Below are 16,934 nucleotides of genomic sequence, written 5' to 3'. Positions count from 1 at the left end.
CCAACCAAAAAGAAGGGGGTTTTTTTTTTTTTTTTTTTTTTTTTTTTTTTTTTTTTTTTTACCCCCTTTTTTTTTTTTTAAAAAAAATAAAATTTTTTTTTTTTTTTTTTTTTTTTTTTTTATTTTTTTTTTTTTTTTTTTTTTCCCCCCCATTTTTTTTTTTTTTTTTTTTTTTTTTTTTTTAAAAAATTTTTTTTTTTTTTTTTTTTTTTTTTTTTTTTTTTTTTTTTTTTTTTTTTTTTTTTTTTTTTTTTTTTTTTTTTTTTTTTTTTTTTTTTTGGTGGGTTTTTTTTTTTTTTTTTTTTTTTTTTTTTCTTTATAAAAATTTTTTTTGGCTTTTCCATAGTCATTTAGTTGTTATACCATTGACAACGGTATTAGAGGTAGCATGACAGCTGCTGCAAATCCTACCTCACGCCTCAAAGCGGCGCAGCGGTGGCCGTGGCCGTTGGGCAGCTATGATGGCGAGACTTTGTCTGGGCAGCTTCAACCATGCCACAAAGGTGTCCAGCTAGTAGCCCGGTCCTAAGGCCGAGGCTACAGGCAAGCTAAGTGAGGAGATAGTACGACGACTCTGGTGCCTGCTTGCTTGCTAGTACGACAAGCCAACCGAGAACAACATCCCCATTGCGTCATACTGCTAATGTCTAGTATTTGTTCTTCAGAAGCTAGGGCGTCCCCCAGAAGCGACGCTCATTGTCCTGGCCCGGACAATGTGGCAAGTATGCGAGTGCTACCGGCTAAAGGACGGAGCCGTGCAAAGAAGTTAGTCCGCCATTGCCAAAAACATCCAGTGCGCCTGGCAATACTTAACGTTGGGACGCTCACCGGAAGAAGTCGTTGACTTGCAGACAGTCTCAGAAAACTACGTTGACATGTGCTATGTACAGGAGACTCGTTGGAAAGGCTCCAAGTCAAGGGAATCAGGCGATGGCTACAAGTGTCACAAACATGACCATAGATCATAAAAATGAAGAAGAAATAATTTTCTGGGAACTCAAACAAAAAATTTAAGATAACAAGGCAATCAATGGGAATTTTACTATCACGCAGATGGTCATCGCAATTGTTATTTTTTTTTTTTTTTTTTTTTTTTTTTTTTTTTTTTTTTTTTTTTTTTTTTTTTTTTTTTTTTTTTTTTTTTTTTTTTTTTTTTTTTTTTTTTTTTTTTTTTTTTTTTTTTTTTTTTTTTTTTTTTTTTTTTTTTTTTTTTTTTTTTTGTTTTTTATTTATTTTTTTTTTTTTTTTTTTTTTTTAAAATTAAAAAAAAATTAATTTCCCAATTTAGCAAAACACGGATAACAAAAACTGAACCACCGTCATCTCAACAAGCTCATCCACCACGGCACATCAAATCGCAATGGCGTTGGTGTTATATTGATTGAGACGTTTAGAGACAGCGTCACAGCGATGGATCGACTATCGGATCGCCTAATGGCTGCAGAAGACTAAAGGGTGTAGACCCAGGAGAAGTGGAATTGCGAATCGTCTCTACTCTGTAGGGCTGTAGTGAAGAAAAGGAGACTTGCTTTGGGAAGTTCTGGAGCAGTACTTTCAATCCCTGGAAGGCGAAGTACTTCTAATCGGAGGAGATTCAACGCACATGTCGGTTCTCAGAAAGATGAGTTTGGGAGTTGTCATGGAGGATGGGGCTAGGCAGCTCGTAATGACGACGGGCTCCGAGTACTGGTGCTGTTGCAAGTGACTTGATCATTGCTAACACGCAGTATCGGGAAAGAAAATCGCATTTGATCACGTACACCAGTGGCAGTCGTGAAACGCAAATAGATTTCTGGATGTTACGCCGACCGTCGAGATCGTCAACTTTTACAGGATTCAAAAGTCATCTCTACAAACCATGTCGCCGCCCAACACCATTTCCTGATCATGGACTTGAAAATCTTCCAGTCAAAGAAGAGGCATCCAAGGCGCATCAAATGGTGGAATCTGAAGGATCATAAGGAGGTATTCCTCACATCTGTAGCTCCATCTACACCTCCCCACACTACTCGTAGTGTGGAAGAAATGTCTACTTCCAGCGTCAACGCTTGACCGCGGAAAACACTCTGGGAAAAACGACTCTAGGTAGGCCCAATGTTCAAAAAGTTTTGGAAAGAAGATGTTTACACAGCAATTCATGAAAAGAAGTCCAAATATAAGCTCTGGTGGAGGACACGTCAGCCTGAAGATCGTGGTGCTCACCTAGCGGCGAAGAGGGAGGCCAGGAAGGCAGTCTCCAAGGCGAAGTCGGACTTATGTTGTGTACGACATGCTTGATACCAGAGAAATCGAGAGGGCAGTATATCATCTAGTCAGAGCGCGCCACCGCTCAACGTTGGATACGAAGCACACCAAGATCGTTAAGGGAGCTGATGGCGCCGTTCTGCATCGCTCTGGTCAGATTCTGGAGCGGTGGCAAGAGTAATACAACCACTTGTGTAACGAAGAAATCTGTAAGAAAGAAAACAGGACCGTCGACGCTGGAAACATCCCAACTGTTTCCAGCGTCGACGGTCCTGTTTTACCAATTACGGCAGTCAAAGTTAGTGCTGCCCTCGCAAAAATGAAGTCGAACAAGGCAACCGGTCCTAATGACATACCTACTGATGTCTGGAAGCTGCCAGAAGATCGAGGGTCCCTGTGGCTCGCAATTCTATTTACCAAGATCGCAGCGGAAGGACTCCAGACGTTTGGCGAACTTCTGTGACCATGCCTATCTGAAAAGGAAAAGGAGACATTGCTGACTGCACTTCGTACAAGCCTATACGATTGCTGTGTCATACGATGAAGGTTATTGAGCTTGTCCTAGAAGTTCTGAGGAAGATTGTCAGCGTTTCATTTAACTAGTGCGGCTTTGTGAAGGACTGCAGCACTGCAGATGCTATCCATGCTGTCCGTATCTTCCTAGAGAAAACATCGAGAGAAGAGCCGCGGTGTGCATCTTGCTTTTCTCGATCTAGAGAAAGCTTTCGACCGTGTCCCACATGAGCAGTTATGGAAGTCCATGAGGTCGCATGGAGTACCAGAAGAATATGTGCGGTGGGCGAAGCTGCTTCATGCGAAGCCTACCAGTGTTGTATGTTGGGCTGCTGGAACAAGCAGGCCATTTCCTGTACAAGTAGAGATTCATCAGGGTTCATCACTGTCATATGCTGTGTCTCTGCTGTTCATACTGTGTATGGACACGATAACGAAGGGAATCCTGAAGCAGCATCCGTGGACCTTACTCTTTGCCGACGATGTCATGCTCTCATCGAAGTATCGAGATGATGTTCAAACCAAGTACAGTCTCAGAAGGATCGGCTGGAGCAACATTGGATTGCGCCTCAATGTGTCAAAAAGTGAGTACATGGAGTGCGGACCAAGGGTAGAGGATGGTTCAGTTCGTATCCATGGTACCAAATTAAACAAAGTGGACTGTTTCAAGTACCTTGGATGCAAACTGACTTCCACAGGTGACACTGATCGAGAAGGTTGAGCTCGTGTTAATGCGGGATGGATGAAGTGGAAAATGACAACAGGCGTACTGTTCGACAAGAAAGTCCGACTGTGTTCGACTGAAGTCGAAGATCTGAAGGACGGTTGTGAGTCCTGTTGCTCTTTGCGGATTGCGAGTGCTGGCAGACGACGAAAGCCTTGGAAATGATATTGCTCGCTATGGAGAAGCCGACGTTGAGGTGGACGATAGGTGTAACGCTAAAAGACAAAGTATCCAACGACCCTGTACACTCCATCTTCGGCGTCGTCCCGATAACTGAAAAGACGAAGGAGAAGCGACTGAGATGGTTTGGTCACGTCTTGGAGCTAGAGGGAAATTCTGTTGCCAAAACCGCTCTGAAGCTCGACGTTCCCGGGGGGGGGGGGGGGGGGGGGTTTTTTTTTTTTTTTTTTTTTTTTTTTTTTTTTTTTTTTTTTTTTTTTTTTTTTTTTTTTTTTTTTTTTTTTATTAAAAAAAAAAAAAAAAAAAAAGAAAAAAGGGGGGGGGGGGGAAAAAAAAAAAAAAAAAAAAAAAGAGGATTTTGGGTTTTTTAATATTTTTTTTTTTTTTTTTTTTTTTTTGGGGGAAAAAAAGGGGGGGTTTTTTTTTTTAAAAAAAAAAACCTCCAAATTTTTATTTTTTTTATTTTTTTTAAAAAAAGTTTTTTAATTTTTTTTTTTTTGAGATAAGTTAGAACGCGCCACGCTTGTGCACGCTCCGATTTTTCAGTAGCCTATTCATTGGTTTTACTTGAATATTCTGTTGAGGATATATTATTCATCTTCAACCGTTCGCAGTGGATGCGACGCGTACACAAGGGTCGTGCGTTTCAAGTATCTCTTAGGAACAAACGTTGTCTTCCATGCAGTTTTTCAGGGCGTTTTGGGAGAGTTGAGCGAGACCACAATCGTACTCATTATTCACACCCAAAGCTCTATATTTCCGCATGAAAACCAGAGCATCGTCAGTTTCGTGATACTCTAGCTTTAAACAAAACCGATGAAGCCATGCATCTCCGCCTGTCTGCGGATGTCCTCGTAAGGTTTCAGTCTGATGCGTACGTAGATGTTTGAGTTCTCCTATAACACCTGTGAATAGTTTTCGTTTTTGTTCTGTTCTGCTCTGTTCAGCTCTCATAACGCAGCCAAAGGCTTCCCAATGGACATCAAATGTAGTGCATAATTTGAAAAATACGAGGATCCACAGTAGGCTATGCTTCAGTAATTCTTGTATTGTTGATTGTCGTCCCCTCCCACTCTTTGTCCTACTGTTATAGTTCGATTTGATTCTACCGCCTAGTTGCCGAAGAATACTGGAGCTGTAATCCAGTTTTGCTCATTTACTTCCATCCACAAAATCACGAGTTTAAAGGCCCCATAACAAACAGCCGCCTCCAGAATGTTGCCTTGAATGACGCCATCTATTGCAACGCTCCACCCCTTGCGCCGCCTCCGTCCTGCGATTCGTCGAAAATCAATACCGACAGCCCCGATATGCAGTAAATGAGGCTACGCATGCAAGAGTGGCGCGCTGCAATAGAAGGCATCGTAGAAAACAGCTTTCAGGGGCCAGCCTTTTGCAGTGATTCAGCGAGAAATCAGCGGAACCACCCCGGTCTCCATAATCTACGACCCCGTATACGGATACTCCACCTGAAATCTGTACCACCTCAGATTCCTGGAATGTTGCCTTTAATAAGAGCTCTAAGCATGTTTACTGCACATGTGTCTATAGTTCTGGTAGTCTAGTTTTCCTCCTCATCCACCATATCTGCAGGTGAAATGGTTTTCAAGAGATGTTGAAATTTTAACTGACACCCTCTTTCATATAATTTTGACTTCGAGTCTACCTTTGTCATCGGAGTTGCAGGTGATTTGGGGTGCTATAGTATAAGTTCCAGACAGCCATTCGCAGGATTATGATTTGAGCCACAGTGAACCCTTGGTGCGCTTGCACAAACCTAAACGATGAGCAAACCCGTCTGTTTACAAGAACAAGGTCAATTTTTGAAAAATCCTTCTAGTTAAGGACGTTCTAAGTGATCTTATGCCTAAATAGATGACGAAATAGACAGTTGCCGATTACGAAACCGACAAAATTCATTTTTATTGGGTTTTTGGAATTCCCACTTCCATCCATCGAGCTTTGAACTCATGTGTATGCTCAGTTCTCCCGCTATCGCGATTACATCAGTTTGGGGGACATAGTTCGGAGTATTCTACAGGTCGTAACTTTCTTTTTAATTTTCTCTAGAACATTGGTATCCTGGCATCACTTTTGCACAGCTACTCCTATCATAAAACTATATTTCTCAAAAATCTCATCATATTATGTCTATTTACATGTTTACTGAGCTTCCCATCATTTCGACAACGTTTTTTTGGTTGTGCGGATACCTTATAAAATGCACAATTCATCCGTGATGGGCGCGCAGAACGATTCCATGCTAAAGCTTGATTAGTTGAGATGACGTGGTTTGTTTGTAAAAATTACCTCAAACAATTCCAACAATCCAAATCCTGTAAAACAAAAATTTTGAGGTTTTCGGAGCACGGATGTGGTGTCAGTCACCTCTTCCGCATCGTGTACATTTATTTATTCCGCTCAGGAATGGCGTGCTGCGAGCAAAGAGACGTCAGAACTACTATCTATCACTCAAAAGTTTTTTGTTATATCTACAGGTGAGGAAATTCAGTAAGGCTCTAGTATTGATTGAATTGGACGCATTGTGCGATCACGACGCTTCAATCTTTTTCTAGTCAGAATCAACTCCATGGAGCATAAAATCGGAGACTTTCTTGAGATATTAGATTGCAGTCCTTTATTTATTTTTTTTTGTATGTAAAAGAATCCTTTTGAGTGGAAGTTACGCATTTGAAGAACGGTTACGAACGTTTCGTTTAAAGGCAGCATACCACAAATCTGGGGTGGTACGGATTTCAGGTGGAGTACCCGTAGAGGGGATCGCACATTATGGAGACGGGGTTAGTTCCTCTTATCATCATCTCTCCCCGCATCACTGCAAACAGCCGCCTCTAGAATGTTGTTTTGTACGACGCCATCTATTGCAGCGCTCCACCTCTTGCGCCGCTTCCGCCCTGCGATTCGTCGAAAGTCAATTCGGACTGCGCTGCAATAGAAGGCCTCGTACAAAATAGCATTCTGCACGCGGCTGTTTGCAGTGATGCAGGGAGAGATGAGCGGAACTACACCTGTCTCCATAATCTACGACCCCGTATACAAATACTCCACCTGAAATCCGCACCACCTCAGATTCGTGGTATGCTGCCTTTAATAAGACTCTCTCTCATCATATCATTAAGACATGAGCCAGAACGATTTTTTTTTGCTCGACTGCATTCAGAGGAAGTAAGTAAAATTAAGGACATATGAGGACACCGAAAACACATGAAGTTATGGGACAATGTGACTGTAGAAAACGTTTGTATTTTCTTAGTATTTGTATTACAGTAGCACCTCTTATAGAGTTCTGCATATATGTGGAATACTCTCAAAAACTCAATCAAAACTAGAACTATTCGCATGTTGATTGTCCGAACAAGCACTTGTTAATCAAAGAGATTAGTGCTGTTTATTAGCAAACGTCCGGCTGTCTGAACGTCCGGCTAACGCCGGACTTCAGACTTTCTGGTGCGTTCGCTTCGGTTCACTGATCAAAGAAAATTAATAGTAGCGGCATTTGCTGCGAAATTAGATTGGTGCCTTGCTAACAATACTTTCTTCTTTTTTTATATAAAATTAGTGGCAGGACTTCTTAGATTTCTTTCTAGATGTTCCACATTTGGGGATCATTCAACCGTCAGCTTTAAATACTCCTTCAGGACCAACATAATACAGACACAATTTGAAAATATTACTCGAAATATGGGTCTTCCTCCTATTTTCCCCAACAGTTATCACAGAATGATGTTTTAACATAAAATAACGTGAACGACACCATCGTACTGATAAAGATAACGTTCCACGTCAGATCATGTAAACTGTTGGGCACTATTTAAGCAGCTGGTTTCATTCATGTTTCCACTTTCTGAAGAAGGCATGTTATCAAATTTAGGCAAAGATGCAAGAAAATAGAAATGCGGAGGAGTTATAGATGTGAAAAGCACGCTGGGGCTGACACCCGGACCCGTCCAAATCATTTCATTCATCTGGCGTCGGGGCACCAACTCGACGCCGGTGAACCCGTCACACTCCATTTTTGGAATTTCGTTACACACATACATACATACATACATACATACATACATACATACATACATACATACATACATACATACATACACACACACGCACACGCACACGCACACGCACACGCACACGCACACGCACACGCACACGCACACGCACACGCACACGCACACGCACACGCACACGCACACGCACACGCACACGCACACGCACACGCACACGCACACGCACACGCACACGCACACGCACACGCACACGCACACGCACACGCACACGCACACGCACACGCACACGCACACGCACACGCACACGCACACGCACACGCACACGTGACAGACTAAGCCCGCTATTATATAGGTTATTATATAGCATAATCCTGGCGTCAAGAAAGCGGTCCAAATCTCACGAAATATTCTTGTGATGGTTGAACAGGAGATTAAGAGTGAGGGTTTCCGGTACACTTGAAGGCTTAAGGTATGGATCTGGCGTGGTATGGATTTTCGCTGGAGTATACCCATGTCGGATCGTAGATTATGGATACAGGGATGGTTCCGCTCATCTCTCCCTGCATCATTGCAAACAGACAGCTTCGGAGTACGGTTCCATACGACGTCCTCTGTGGCAACGCGCCACCCTTGCCTTGACCTTGTCGAATGAATTGAATTGCCTATCGGGATGTTCAGATGGATTTTCGACGAATCGCAGCCGAGGACGGGGCGCAAGGATTGCGCAGTGCAATAGAGGATATCGTAATAAACAGCTGTGTGTTTACAGTGATGCAGGGAGAGATGAGCCGATGCACTCCTGCATTTATAATCTACTACCCGATGTAGGTATATTCAAACGAAAATCCATACCACGCCAGATTCGTGGGGTGATGCCTTCAAGGATCTCTGCTATGAAAAAGGATCGCGTTGAGTTCAAACATTGAGTGGAGCAGTTCAGAAGCTCTCTAGCATAATCAAGGTGGAAACGCAGAGTTGATTCTGGAGCCTTGGCAGATCATGGTACTACGAAAGCGTTGTGGTTGTACAGGATTCCAACGCGTCATTTACAGCGTATTTTTGGCTGTGCTCCTTTTGCGCAGCGATAACAACCAAAAATCATGTCATTCTCGATATAGTGCTTCTCATTTCTAAGGTGCCTCTACAGTAACCTTCCAACAAAAACTATAGTCCAAACGACATGAATCACGAGTGTAGTTGCGGTGCATTTGCGTACGACGCGGTGGAGGCAACAATGGAACCGAGGTGGGCCCGTCGCAAGCTGCAGCGATTGGTGATGCCAGCAAGGGTCTCACCACGCTCACAACCGCTACGCTCCACCGAAGCGCCTCGAGAGAAGCCGCGTACGCAATTGCGTACGTGCTTCATGTCGTTTTGATCCTACTATACATTGTATTCGGGGTACTCAAAACAAAGTTTGTAGTTCACATAACTATTTACCATAGAGGCTAGGCTTAGGTCTAATTAATTACTAACAACTCAGAAAATTATTTTTCAGGCAATATGTCTTATGCTGGTAGGTTTTATGGCAGTGATAACATCTCGGACCATCAAAGAGGACGACCAATCACATTATTACACTTCGCAAGCCACCATTGAGGTTATTTTGTTTGTCTTTACAGCTTCTTCTCTAATTTAGTCACTCCAGATCATTTTGCTTCTCGTTGCCTTCTCTGTAGTACTATTCGATCACTTCGGTGGGATAACTTTAAGTGATACTGTGAGAATGGGCAAACGAGCTCCACTCAAACACCTCTATTGCAGCAATACGCGCACTTATGGTGTTTCTCTTCCTTAGCGCGTTCTTCTTGAATGTGCTCACAATCACTTACTATATTTTGTTTGACGAAATGGCAACCGGTTGTATGAGGATACTGGACGCTTTCCAGTATGTTCAAGATAGAAATGTTGCTAGGATAAGCTACACATGCGCCAGAGAGAGTCCATTATTTCAGGGTGGTCGTTTGCCTGTCAACTCGCCTCCCATCTCATCATCACACAGTTTACTGTGCACTGTTTCTCGCTCTCCTCCACTTCGTAGCTTTTGCAGTTGCAATGGTTGATCAACGTCCCTTTGATCAACGCCTAATTTTTGAAATGTATTCATCACCTTCAGAGCATCAATTACTACTATATCGGGACACTCACACATCTCATTGAACTCGCTAAAGCACTACGATTCAGACCGGTAAGTTTGAAGTTCTTGCAAATATTCGCTGAAACCCACAAACAGTTAGTATAATACAAACAGTCTAGTGCGAAACGCATAAAGAAACGAAAAGAAGGTCTCACAAGCACGGGAAGTAAGTGCTTCATCAAATTTCCTACTTGATCTCAGACGAGAATTTCCTTGTTATATCCTCCTCTTTAATCTCTTTCTTTATAAGTGGGGAGTATATGTATCATTTTCAGCTGAGTGATAGCTGTTTCAGGCGCCAAAAAGTCAAACGCTTTGGAACGGAAGTGGTTCGTATTCATTATTTTGTCACTCTTACGTAGGACTACGAATTGCGTAGGGAGTTCCCTCCTCGGGCAACACGTCACAGAACGGCAGCGACGTCATTACCACGCACGAAGTCGTATGAATTGAACATTAGCGAACCATATTTTCGCCTTATTTCACTTCAAAGATCCTTAGTCGTCTGCGCAACAGTTTCTTATTCTCTTGCCTGAATGATGCTAATAATCAACACAATTATATTTGTACTTGTGTTTGCTCAGACAATCGCGGCGTGCAATGGACGTCAGGCAGGCATTAAGTTGTCAGGGAGAGGGAGTTGCTGCAGACACTTCACGGTTGCTCGAGGCAACATGGTTTTCTCAAAAGAAAGGCACATTTTAACGCTATGATTCAAACATTGCAAGTAATCACAGGAGCACATTTAGTCAGCAACATATTCTAAATAATTATCAACAACACCTTTCCATCGTGCACATAAGGAATAGAGGCCGTCGTGGTAGACCTCGGCCGAACGCACTTGAAGAATTTGTCCACCCAAATTTTCACTGCGTCGACTGCGTTTCCGAAATTCTGCTCTCTCAGGGCATGCTGCATCGATCGAAACGGATGGTAATCCGGAAGCGCGATGTCCAGAAAGCGAGGCGGATAGGGCAGAACGGCCCCGCCCAGTTAGTCTATCTTCTTATCTTTCTTGAACAAGCTTTTCACTTCGCTCAGCTGATGAGGGATCCATCTTCCGCACCGATCACTCTTGCCAATCTCGTGAAGGTGACGACTGATGGTATCTTTGGAGCATCCGAAGTACACGACAAGAGTGCGAACAGTCTGAGTGGGATACTCCTTGACTGCGGCTAGTAGCGCTTGACGACGGCTTAGGCGGCTACCGTCTTCTTCGTCTTCGAGAGATTCGGTTCCTCAAAACGCTGAAACCAACCCCGGCATTGGCTGGTGGAGATGTCCAAACGCGAGGCACAGTGAGCAGTGACAATCGGCTGGCGTCTTGCCCTATCTAAAGTCGTACAGCATGCATGTCCGAATCACTGATTTTCGGTCACTTATCGCTAAACAAAAATATTTTCTTTGAATATCAATCATATTCAATTATAACAATGAAAAAACCAACAAAATGAAACACTAAAAATCCACCCAAACATTGACTGAGAATAGATTCGAGGTAATTTCAAAACAAGGGCAGACCTATATATATATATATAAATATATATATATATATATATATATATATATATATATATATATATATATATATATATATATATTCGACGCTTCGATGCATAGAAGGCTGCGCTTGAAGCGCCGCGGTAGAGCTAGCGATTGTGATCGTGGTGGGACCACTGCGAGCTGCAGCGATGAGTGGTGCTAGCAAGGATCCCCATCGATCTTAACCTCAATGCTTCATCGCATCTATCGGGGTCGTTCACGCAACTGCAGTGAGGATCAGGTCGGCTTGAACCAACCATACAAGAGTTCGTTAGTTCTTTTTGACTTCGCAGGTGTCAAAAAAAAAACATCTCACCATTTCTTTAAAGGGAAAATTTGGGGGTTCGGGTTCAAGTTGCAAAACTCGTTCTGGTTTAAATGTTACATATACTCGGAACAGTAGCGGAACGCAGGTAACCTGTTGCTTGGGAGTATAGCTCCCACTGCGCGAGTTCACTGTGTTGTCGGTTCAAAACAACATGAAGCACGGTAAATTTGCGTAGGCGTTGCGCTGAATGAGACCGGCGGAGATAACGGTTTGAATCTGGATAGGATCATCGCGATTTGCTGCAATGAACGGTGGTAGCAACGGTGTTCACTCGATCCTAACCGTTACGCTCCACTGCGCCGATTCGAGCACAACCGCTCACCCAACTACACCGAGCTTCATGTCATTTTGATTCTACTATATGTGCGTAAGCGCTGCGATTTGCCCGCACACCTGTCACCTAACTATAATAGCCATCTGAATCAAATTTGTAAGAGTGAAATGCTTTCTAGGATGTGTCGAAACTTCCAGTTGGGACTATGGTCACTAGCGTAAGTTCTGTTTGCCAATAAATACTTGGGAAGCAGCGATTCGACTCTTCCACTCCAGGAGAGAAGCACATCGTACAAGTGGAAAGGAAACGTTCAATCAGGAGGTATTCTTGTTGGATCTGGTGTGGAGACAACGACGGACTCAGTATGTGGAGCTGAGAACCATTAATCGAAAGCAACTATTATTTACATTTTCAGGTGACTCTACAGGCACCGAGCAAAGAAGGTGTGAAGCGCGATACTAAGCTAGTGGTAAGTTACTGCGCAGGAACAGTTGGTAGCAATCCAAAATGCTGCTAGTCTAGTCGAAATCTCCGCGCTAGTGCCAAATTAGTCTTCGAGTGAAGTGGGATTTAGCATTTAATACGAAATGTTTACATCTCAAGAAAGATTGCTATGAAAATCAAACAAAGCACACTGAATCGTCCATATTTTCGGCATATTTAAGTACTCAAATGCGACAAAGCGAAGATTGCAGGACTTGACTTCCGCGTAATTGACCCGTACTTTGTAACCCATCTTCATACCAATTAGCTCACTAACCTCTTCTCCATCATTGCAATTTGTACAACCAGATACAGCTCTTTCTCTACGTCAAATATAGCGATAGCATCTAATATGATCCGAGGTCACATGCCCCAGTAAAGCTAATGCAATTAAAATGCAACACGACAAGTTGAATCTGCGTACGTACACGTTAGCCAGAATAAAGATCAATAACAATCTTGGTTCTGCTTAAGAAAGTAGTACACAATCTGCGTACAGTTCCTATGGATGTATTAAAATGAAAATATTTATTTGAAGAATCTAGTCCAACTGAAAATACTTTAACATTACGTGCCACTCCGCTTCTGTATCTCACACCTTAGTGGTCTAATTGTACTGTACCCTATGCTACCCGCACGCGATCACTGAAGTCCTCGATCTCTAGTGTACTTAGTGTTTCGAACTGCAGCAAAATGTGGCAATTACCTCACCATTTTATTGTTGTTTGAGAGGTCAAGTTGCCTTTGCTAGATCATCCAAGTTAGATCTAAATAGCTAACATTGACAAGGCTACTACTAGCACTACTTCTAGCGCACCCCAATCCAGTATTTCTAGCGTCACGTGACGGTGGATGCTGTAACAGGAAAGCAGAAGCAGGGTTGTGTGGTTGCCGCGAGGAAGAGGGTAGAACCAGAACGAAGAGCACTGGAGAAGAAAAAAGGTGGTGTAGTGTCATATACAATCGGGAGTACGTACGTACTGCCACTAGGACACAGATCTCTTTAGGTAAAACTCCTTCAAAGAAACCAAGCAGCTCCAGAAAGAGCGATCGTTTTGAGTCGGAACTAGACACGATCTCATTTAACAGTCTCATTGAGGTAAATCCACTCCTTTTTGTTTTCTTTCTGTTGTCGCAAGCATCCTCTTATTAAGACTTTTGAGGAGCTTTTCTTGGAATTTACAGACTCGTATTCCAGTACCTCTATATCCGAATAAAAATAGAACCCCTTACGTTCATGTTTTTTTATCACATCGATCAACTCTGGCAGCTGTTACGAAAACCAGCTTCCCTTGTCCTTAGCAATAGAGCTACCTATCAAGTGTGGAGGAAAAATAATATAGTGATATTAACAGTAATGCTAGTAATGTTAGTAATACTAATGAGATTGACTATGATGATCGTGGCAGTGATGAGAATAAAGATAGCAATAGTGATTATGCTGCATAAAGGCATATGTGCCAAAAGAAGTCCGACCTCCATTATATTATCCCAACTCTACGCTTTGAATAGAAGAACAAATTTCTCTTCTCTAAATCAAATCGTTATTAAAAAGATTAGGTCAAAAGTACGAATAAAATTCACTTACAAATTAAACTTCGATGCATTCCATGTTTGTGCTGTACATGTATATATATGTATATATGGACATATATATATATATATATATATATATATATATATATATACACACATTTATATCACCTTGATCACCATGACTCCCGTTGATCTTCGAACTGGTCGAGCGGGCGTCAGTAATTCTTCCATTTGTCCCGATCGCGTGCCAGAGTAGCCCAGTGGTTCCTCCTTTCGCGTGGGACACGAAGAGCATCATATTTTTCTTTGAAGGACTTCGTGAAGAAATCTGACCATCGGGTCGGCGGTCTTCCTGTAGTGCGCTTAATATCGCGGGGAACCGAGTCGCTCACGGCTCTGGTCCAACGGTTGTCATTAAAGCGCATCACGTGTCCGGCCCACCTTATTTTACTTTCCTTGACAAACGCGGCGGCGTCTCTAATCTTCGATCGCTGACGTAGGAGAGAACTTCGAATCCCGTCCCTCACTTGCGTGAAACGGGATACTCCTAGCATCACTCTCTCAATTGCGCGTTCAATGACGCTCACCGCGTTTTCTTCCTGCTTGCGAAATGTCCAGATTTCCGAAGCATAGGTCAAAGCAGGAAGTACGGTTTTGTTGAAGAGGTGAGCACGGAGCCGGGTGTTCCTGGTCTTCTTCACTACATCCTCGATGCTCTTGTGCGCTCCCCAAGCCGCTCGTCTCCTCCTGCCCAGCTCGGGGGTCAGGTCGTTCATCATGTTCAGTTAACGACTCAGATAAACGTAGCTGGTGCATTCGGATATGTTCGTTCCGTTGAGCGTGAATGGGGCATCCGAGACCCATCCGTTCCGCACGAACATCGTCTTTTGTAGATTCAGCTGAAGACCGGTGCATCTACATGTTTCGTCGAATTCGGTCAGCATTCGTTCCGCCTGGCTGATGCTAGGTGTTATCAGTATGATGTCATCAGCAAAGCGCAAATGGTGTAGCTGCTGACCATCATCCTTCACTCCCGTGTCGTCCAATTCCAACTTTCGCATTGCGTTCTCGAGGGTGGCTGTGAATATTTTGGGTGAAATTGTATAATTCTGTCAGACCCTCCTCTTCACGTCAATGATGATATTCTTGTAAAATGGCGAAATTCCGGTCGTGAAGTTACTGTACAACTCTCGAAGTACCTTTATGTACTGAGTTGGGACGCCTCGGTTGTCCAAGGCTTCCATGACCGCTTCCGTCTCAACTGAGTCGAAGGCCTTCTTCAAGTCGATGAAGGCGAGACAGAGCGGCATCCTGTACTCGTGATACTTCGATGAGTTTCGAAACAGTGTGAATGTGGTCGATCGTGCTGAATCCTTTTCGAAACCCTGCTTGCTCGCATGGCTGTCCTTCATCCAAGGCTTTTTCAATCCTATTAAGGATTACTCTTGTAAAGAGCTTGTAGATGACGGACAGTAGGCAGATTGGACGATAATTGCCGATGTCATTTGGATCTCCCTTTTTATACAACAACACGGTCTTGCTGGTCTTCCACCGCGTACCGTACGATTTCTTACCGACATAATAGCATGTCGTATCTCGGACGGGAGAACCTCTGGAATGACTTGTCCGTCTTCCCTCAGATGGTGAGGAGGTAAATGGACATGGCTGTTGAAGAGATCAGAGTAGAAGTCGTAGATAATTTTCTCCATCCCCCTTCTCGATGCAATGGCTGTTCCGTTTGGGTTCCGGAGAGCAGTCATCCTCGTCTTGCGACTAGCGAAGTCTCGACGGGCATAGCGGATGCTTTTCCCCGCCTCTGCAGCTTCAGCCAGCACTTCTGCTCTTCTCTCTTTAAGGTCTTCCTTTATCGCCTCTCTGCAAGCTCGGACGTGAGTTCTTGGTTGCCTGCGGCTCGCGCTGCTCCAGGCTGGCGTATCAGCTCAAGAGTTTCAAGAGACAGGCATCTCTTGGTGGTTTTAAAACTCTCAGCCTTCTTCGCGCAGTCGTGAAGGTGTTCAACAAGCCGGTCATATTCCTCGTCGATGTTGTCCATTGCGGAATGTTCCCAAAAGCCAGCTAGCGTAGCGAAGAGATCCCAGTTGATGATAGTCCTGCGATTTCTCTCTCTGAACTTGGCGGCTTTCTCTGCTCTCCTTGTGAAGGAAAATCTTCACAAAGGAGGAAGCGATGGTCCGATCCCGTATAGAACTTTGGTACAACAGCGACGTCCGTCAGGCAGAACCTTTTATTGACGATGATGTGGTCTACTTCATTACGGTCATCCACCCGGTGACTCCCACGTGCGGCGTAGAGAGGAGGGCTTCTGGAATTGCGAGTTCCCATGGATGGTCTTAGTCGTCATGATGAACTCGGAGAGCCTCTCCCCCTGGTCATTCCATTGTAGGCCGTGGGTCCCGATGTGAAGTTCCTTCGGCGTTCTTCTTGGGCCAACTTAGGCGTTGAAATCGCCAATTATGACCTTGTAGAAGGCATGATCTTCTCGGTAGAACTTCTCCAGGTCCATATAGAAAGCTTCGATTTCTTCTTCTTCGTAGCTTGATGTTGGAACGTAAGCGACGAAGATAGTCAAAGCTGGTGTTGGACTACGTCTTCTCATCTGCAGACGTCCGATTCGGGTCGTAAGTTATTCGAAAGAGTCGATGTTCTTTGCCATACTCATGTTGACGAGGATGCCAACTCCACCAACACCTCTACTGTCGCATGTACCTAAGAACAGTTCTTCTCCAGTTTCATATACGGCGTTGAGAGGATGACGTCGTCTCGTCTCGGTCAGTGCGATGACGTCGTACTTGATTTTCTTGGCCTGCATCATCAGATAAGCGTACGTGCGTTATAAGTACAGATCGCCATCCTAGTCCTTTTCCGTTTCGGTAGCCTACATGACTTCTGCAAACCCCGTCTTCCTATCGTTACCGTACTAG

At 43.6% G+C, this 16,934-nt stretch overlaps 1 protein-coding gene across 1 annotated transcript in view; it reads left to right on the top strand.

The window, feature by feature from the left end:
* The window catches only part of RB195_010080 (uncharacterized protein), a gene marked incomplete at both ends in the record, with an annotated part of 39,613 nt that overhangs the window by 15,960 nt on the left and 6,719 nt on the right, over nt 1–16,934 (top strand). The window contains 13 exons of the mRNA XM_064190921.1: nt 6,087–6,159; nt 9,191–9,292; nt 9,341–9,389; nt 9,457–9,580; nt 9,648–9,750; nt 9,809–9,880; nt 9,949–9,995; nt 10,125–10,158; nt 12,152–12,190; nt 12,249–12,335; nt 12,389–12,442; nt 13,293–13,398; nt 13,464–13,555. Of these exons, the coding sequence (XP_064048504.1) occupies nt 6,087–6,159; nt 9,191–9,292; nt 9,341–9,389; nt 9,457–9,580; nt 9,648–9,750; nt 9,809–9,880; nt 9,949–9,995; nt 10,125–10,158; nt 12,152–12,190; nt 12,249–12,335; nt 12,389–12,442; nt 13,293–13,398; nt 13,464–13,555 (982 nt within the window). The remainder of the gene's footprint in view (nt 1–6,086; nt 6,160–9,190; nt 9,293–9,340; nt 9,390–9,456; nt 9,581–9,647; nt 9,751–9,808; nt 9,881–9,948; nt 9,996–10,124; nt 10,159–12,151; nt 12,191–12,248; nt 12,336–12,388; nt 12,443–13,292; nt 13,399–13,463; nt 13,556–16,934) is intronic.

Source organism: Necator americanus, chromosome III, assembly GCF_031761385.1.
Source record: "Necator americanus strain Aroian chromosome III, whole genome shotgun sequence".
Lineage (NCBI taxonomy): Eukaryota > Metazoa > Nematoda > Chromadorea > Rhabditida > Ancylostomatidae > Necator > Necator americanus.
This window is presented reverse-complemented; position numbering and strand designations above follow the sequence as displayed.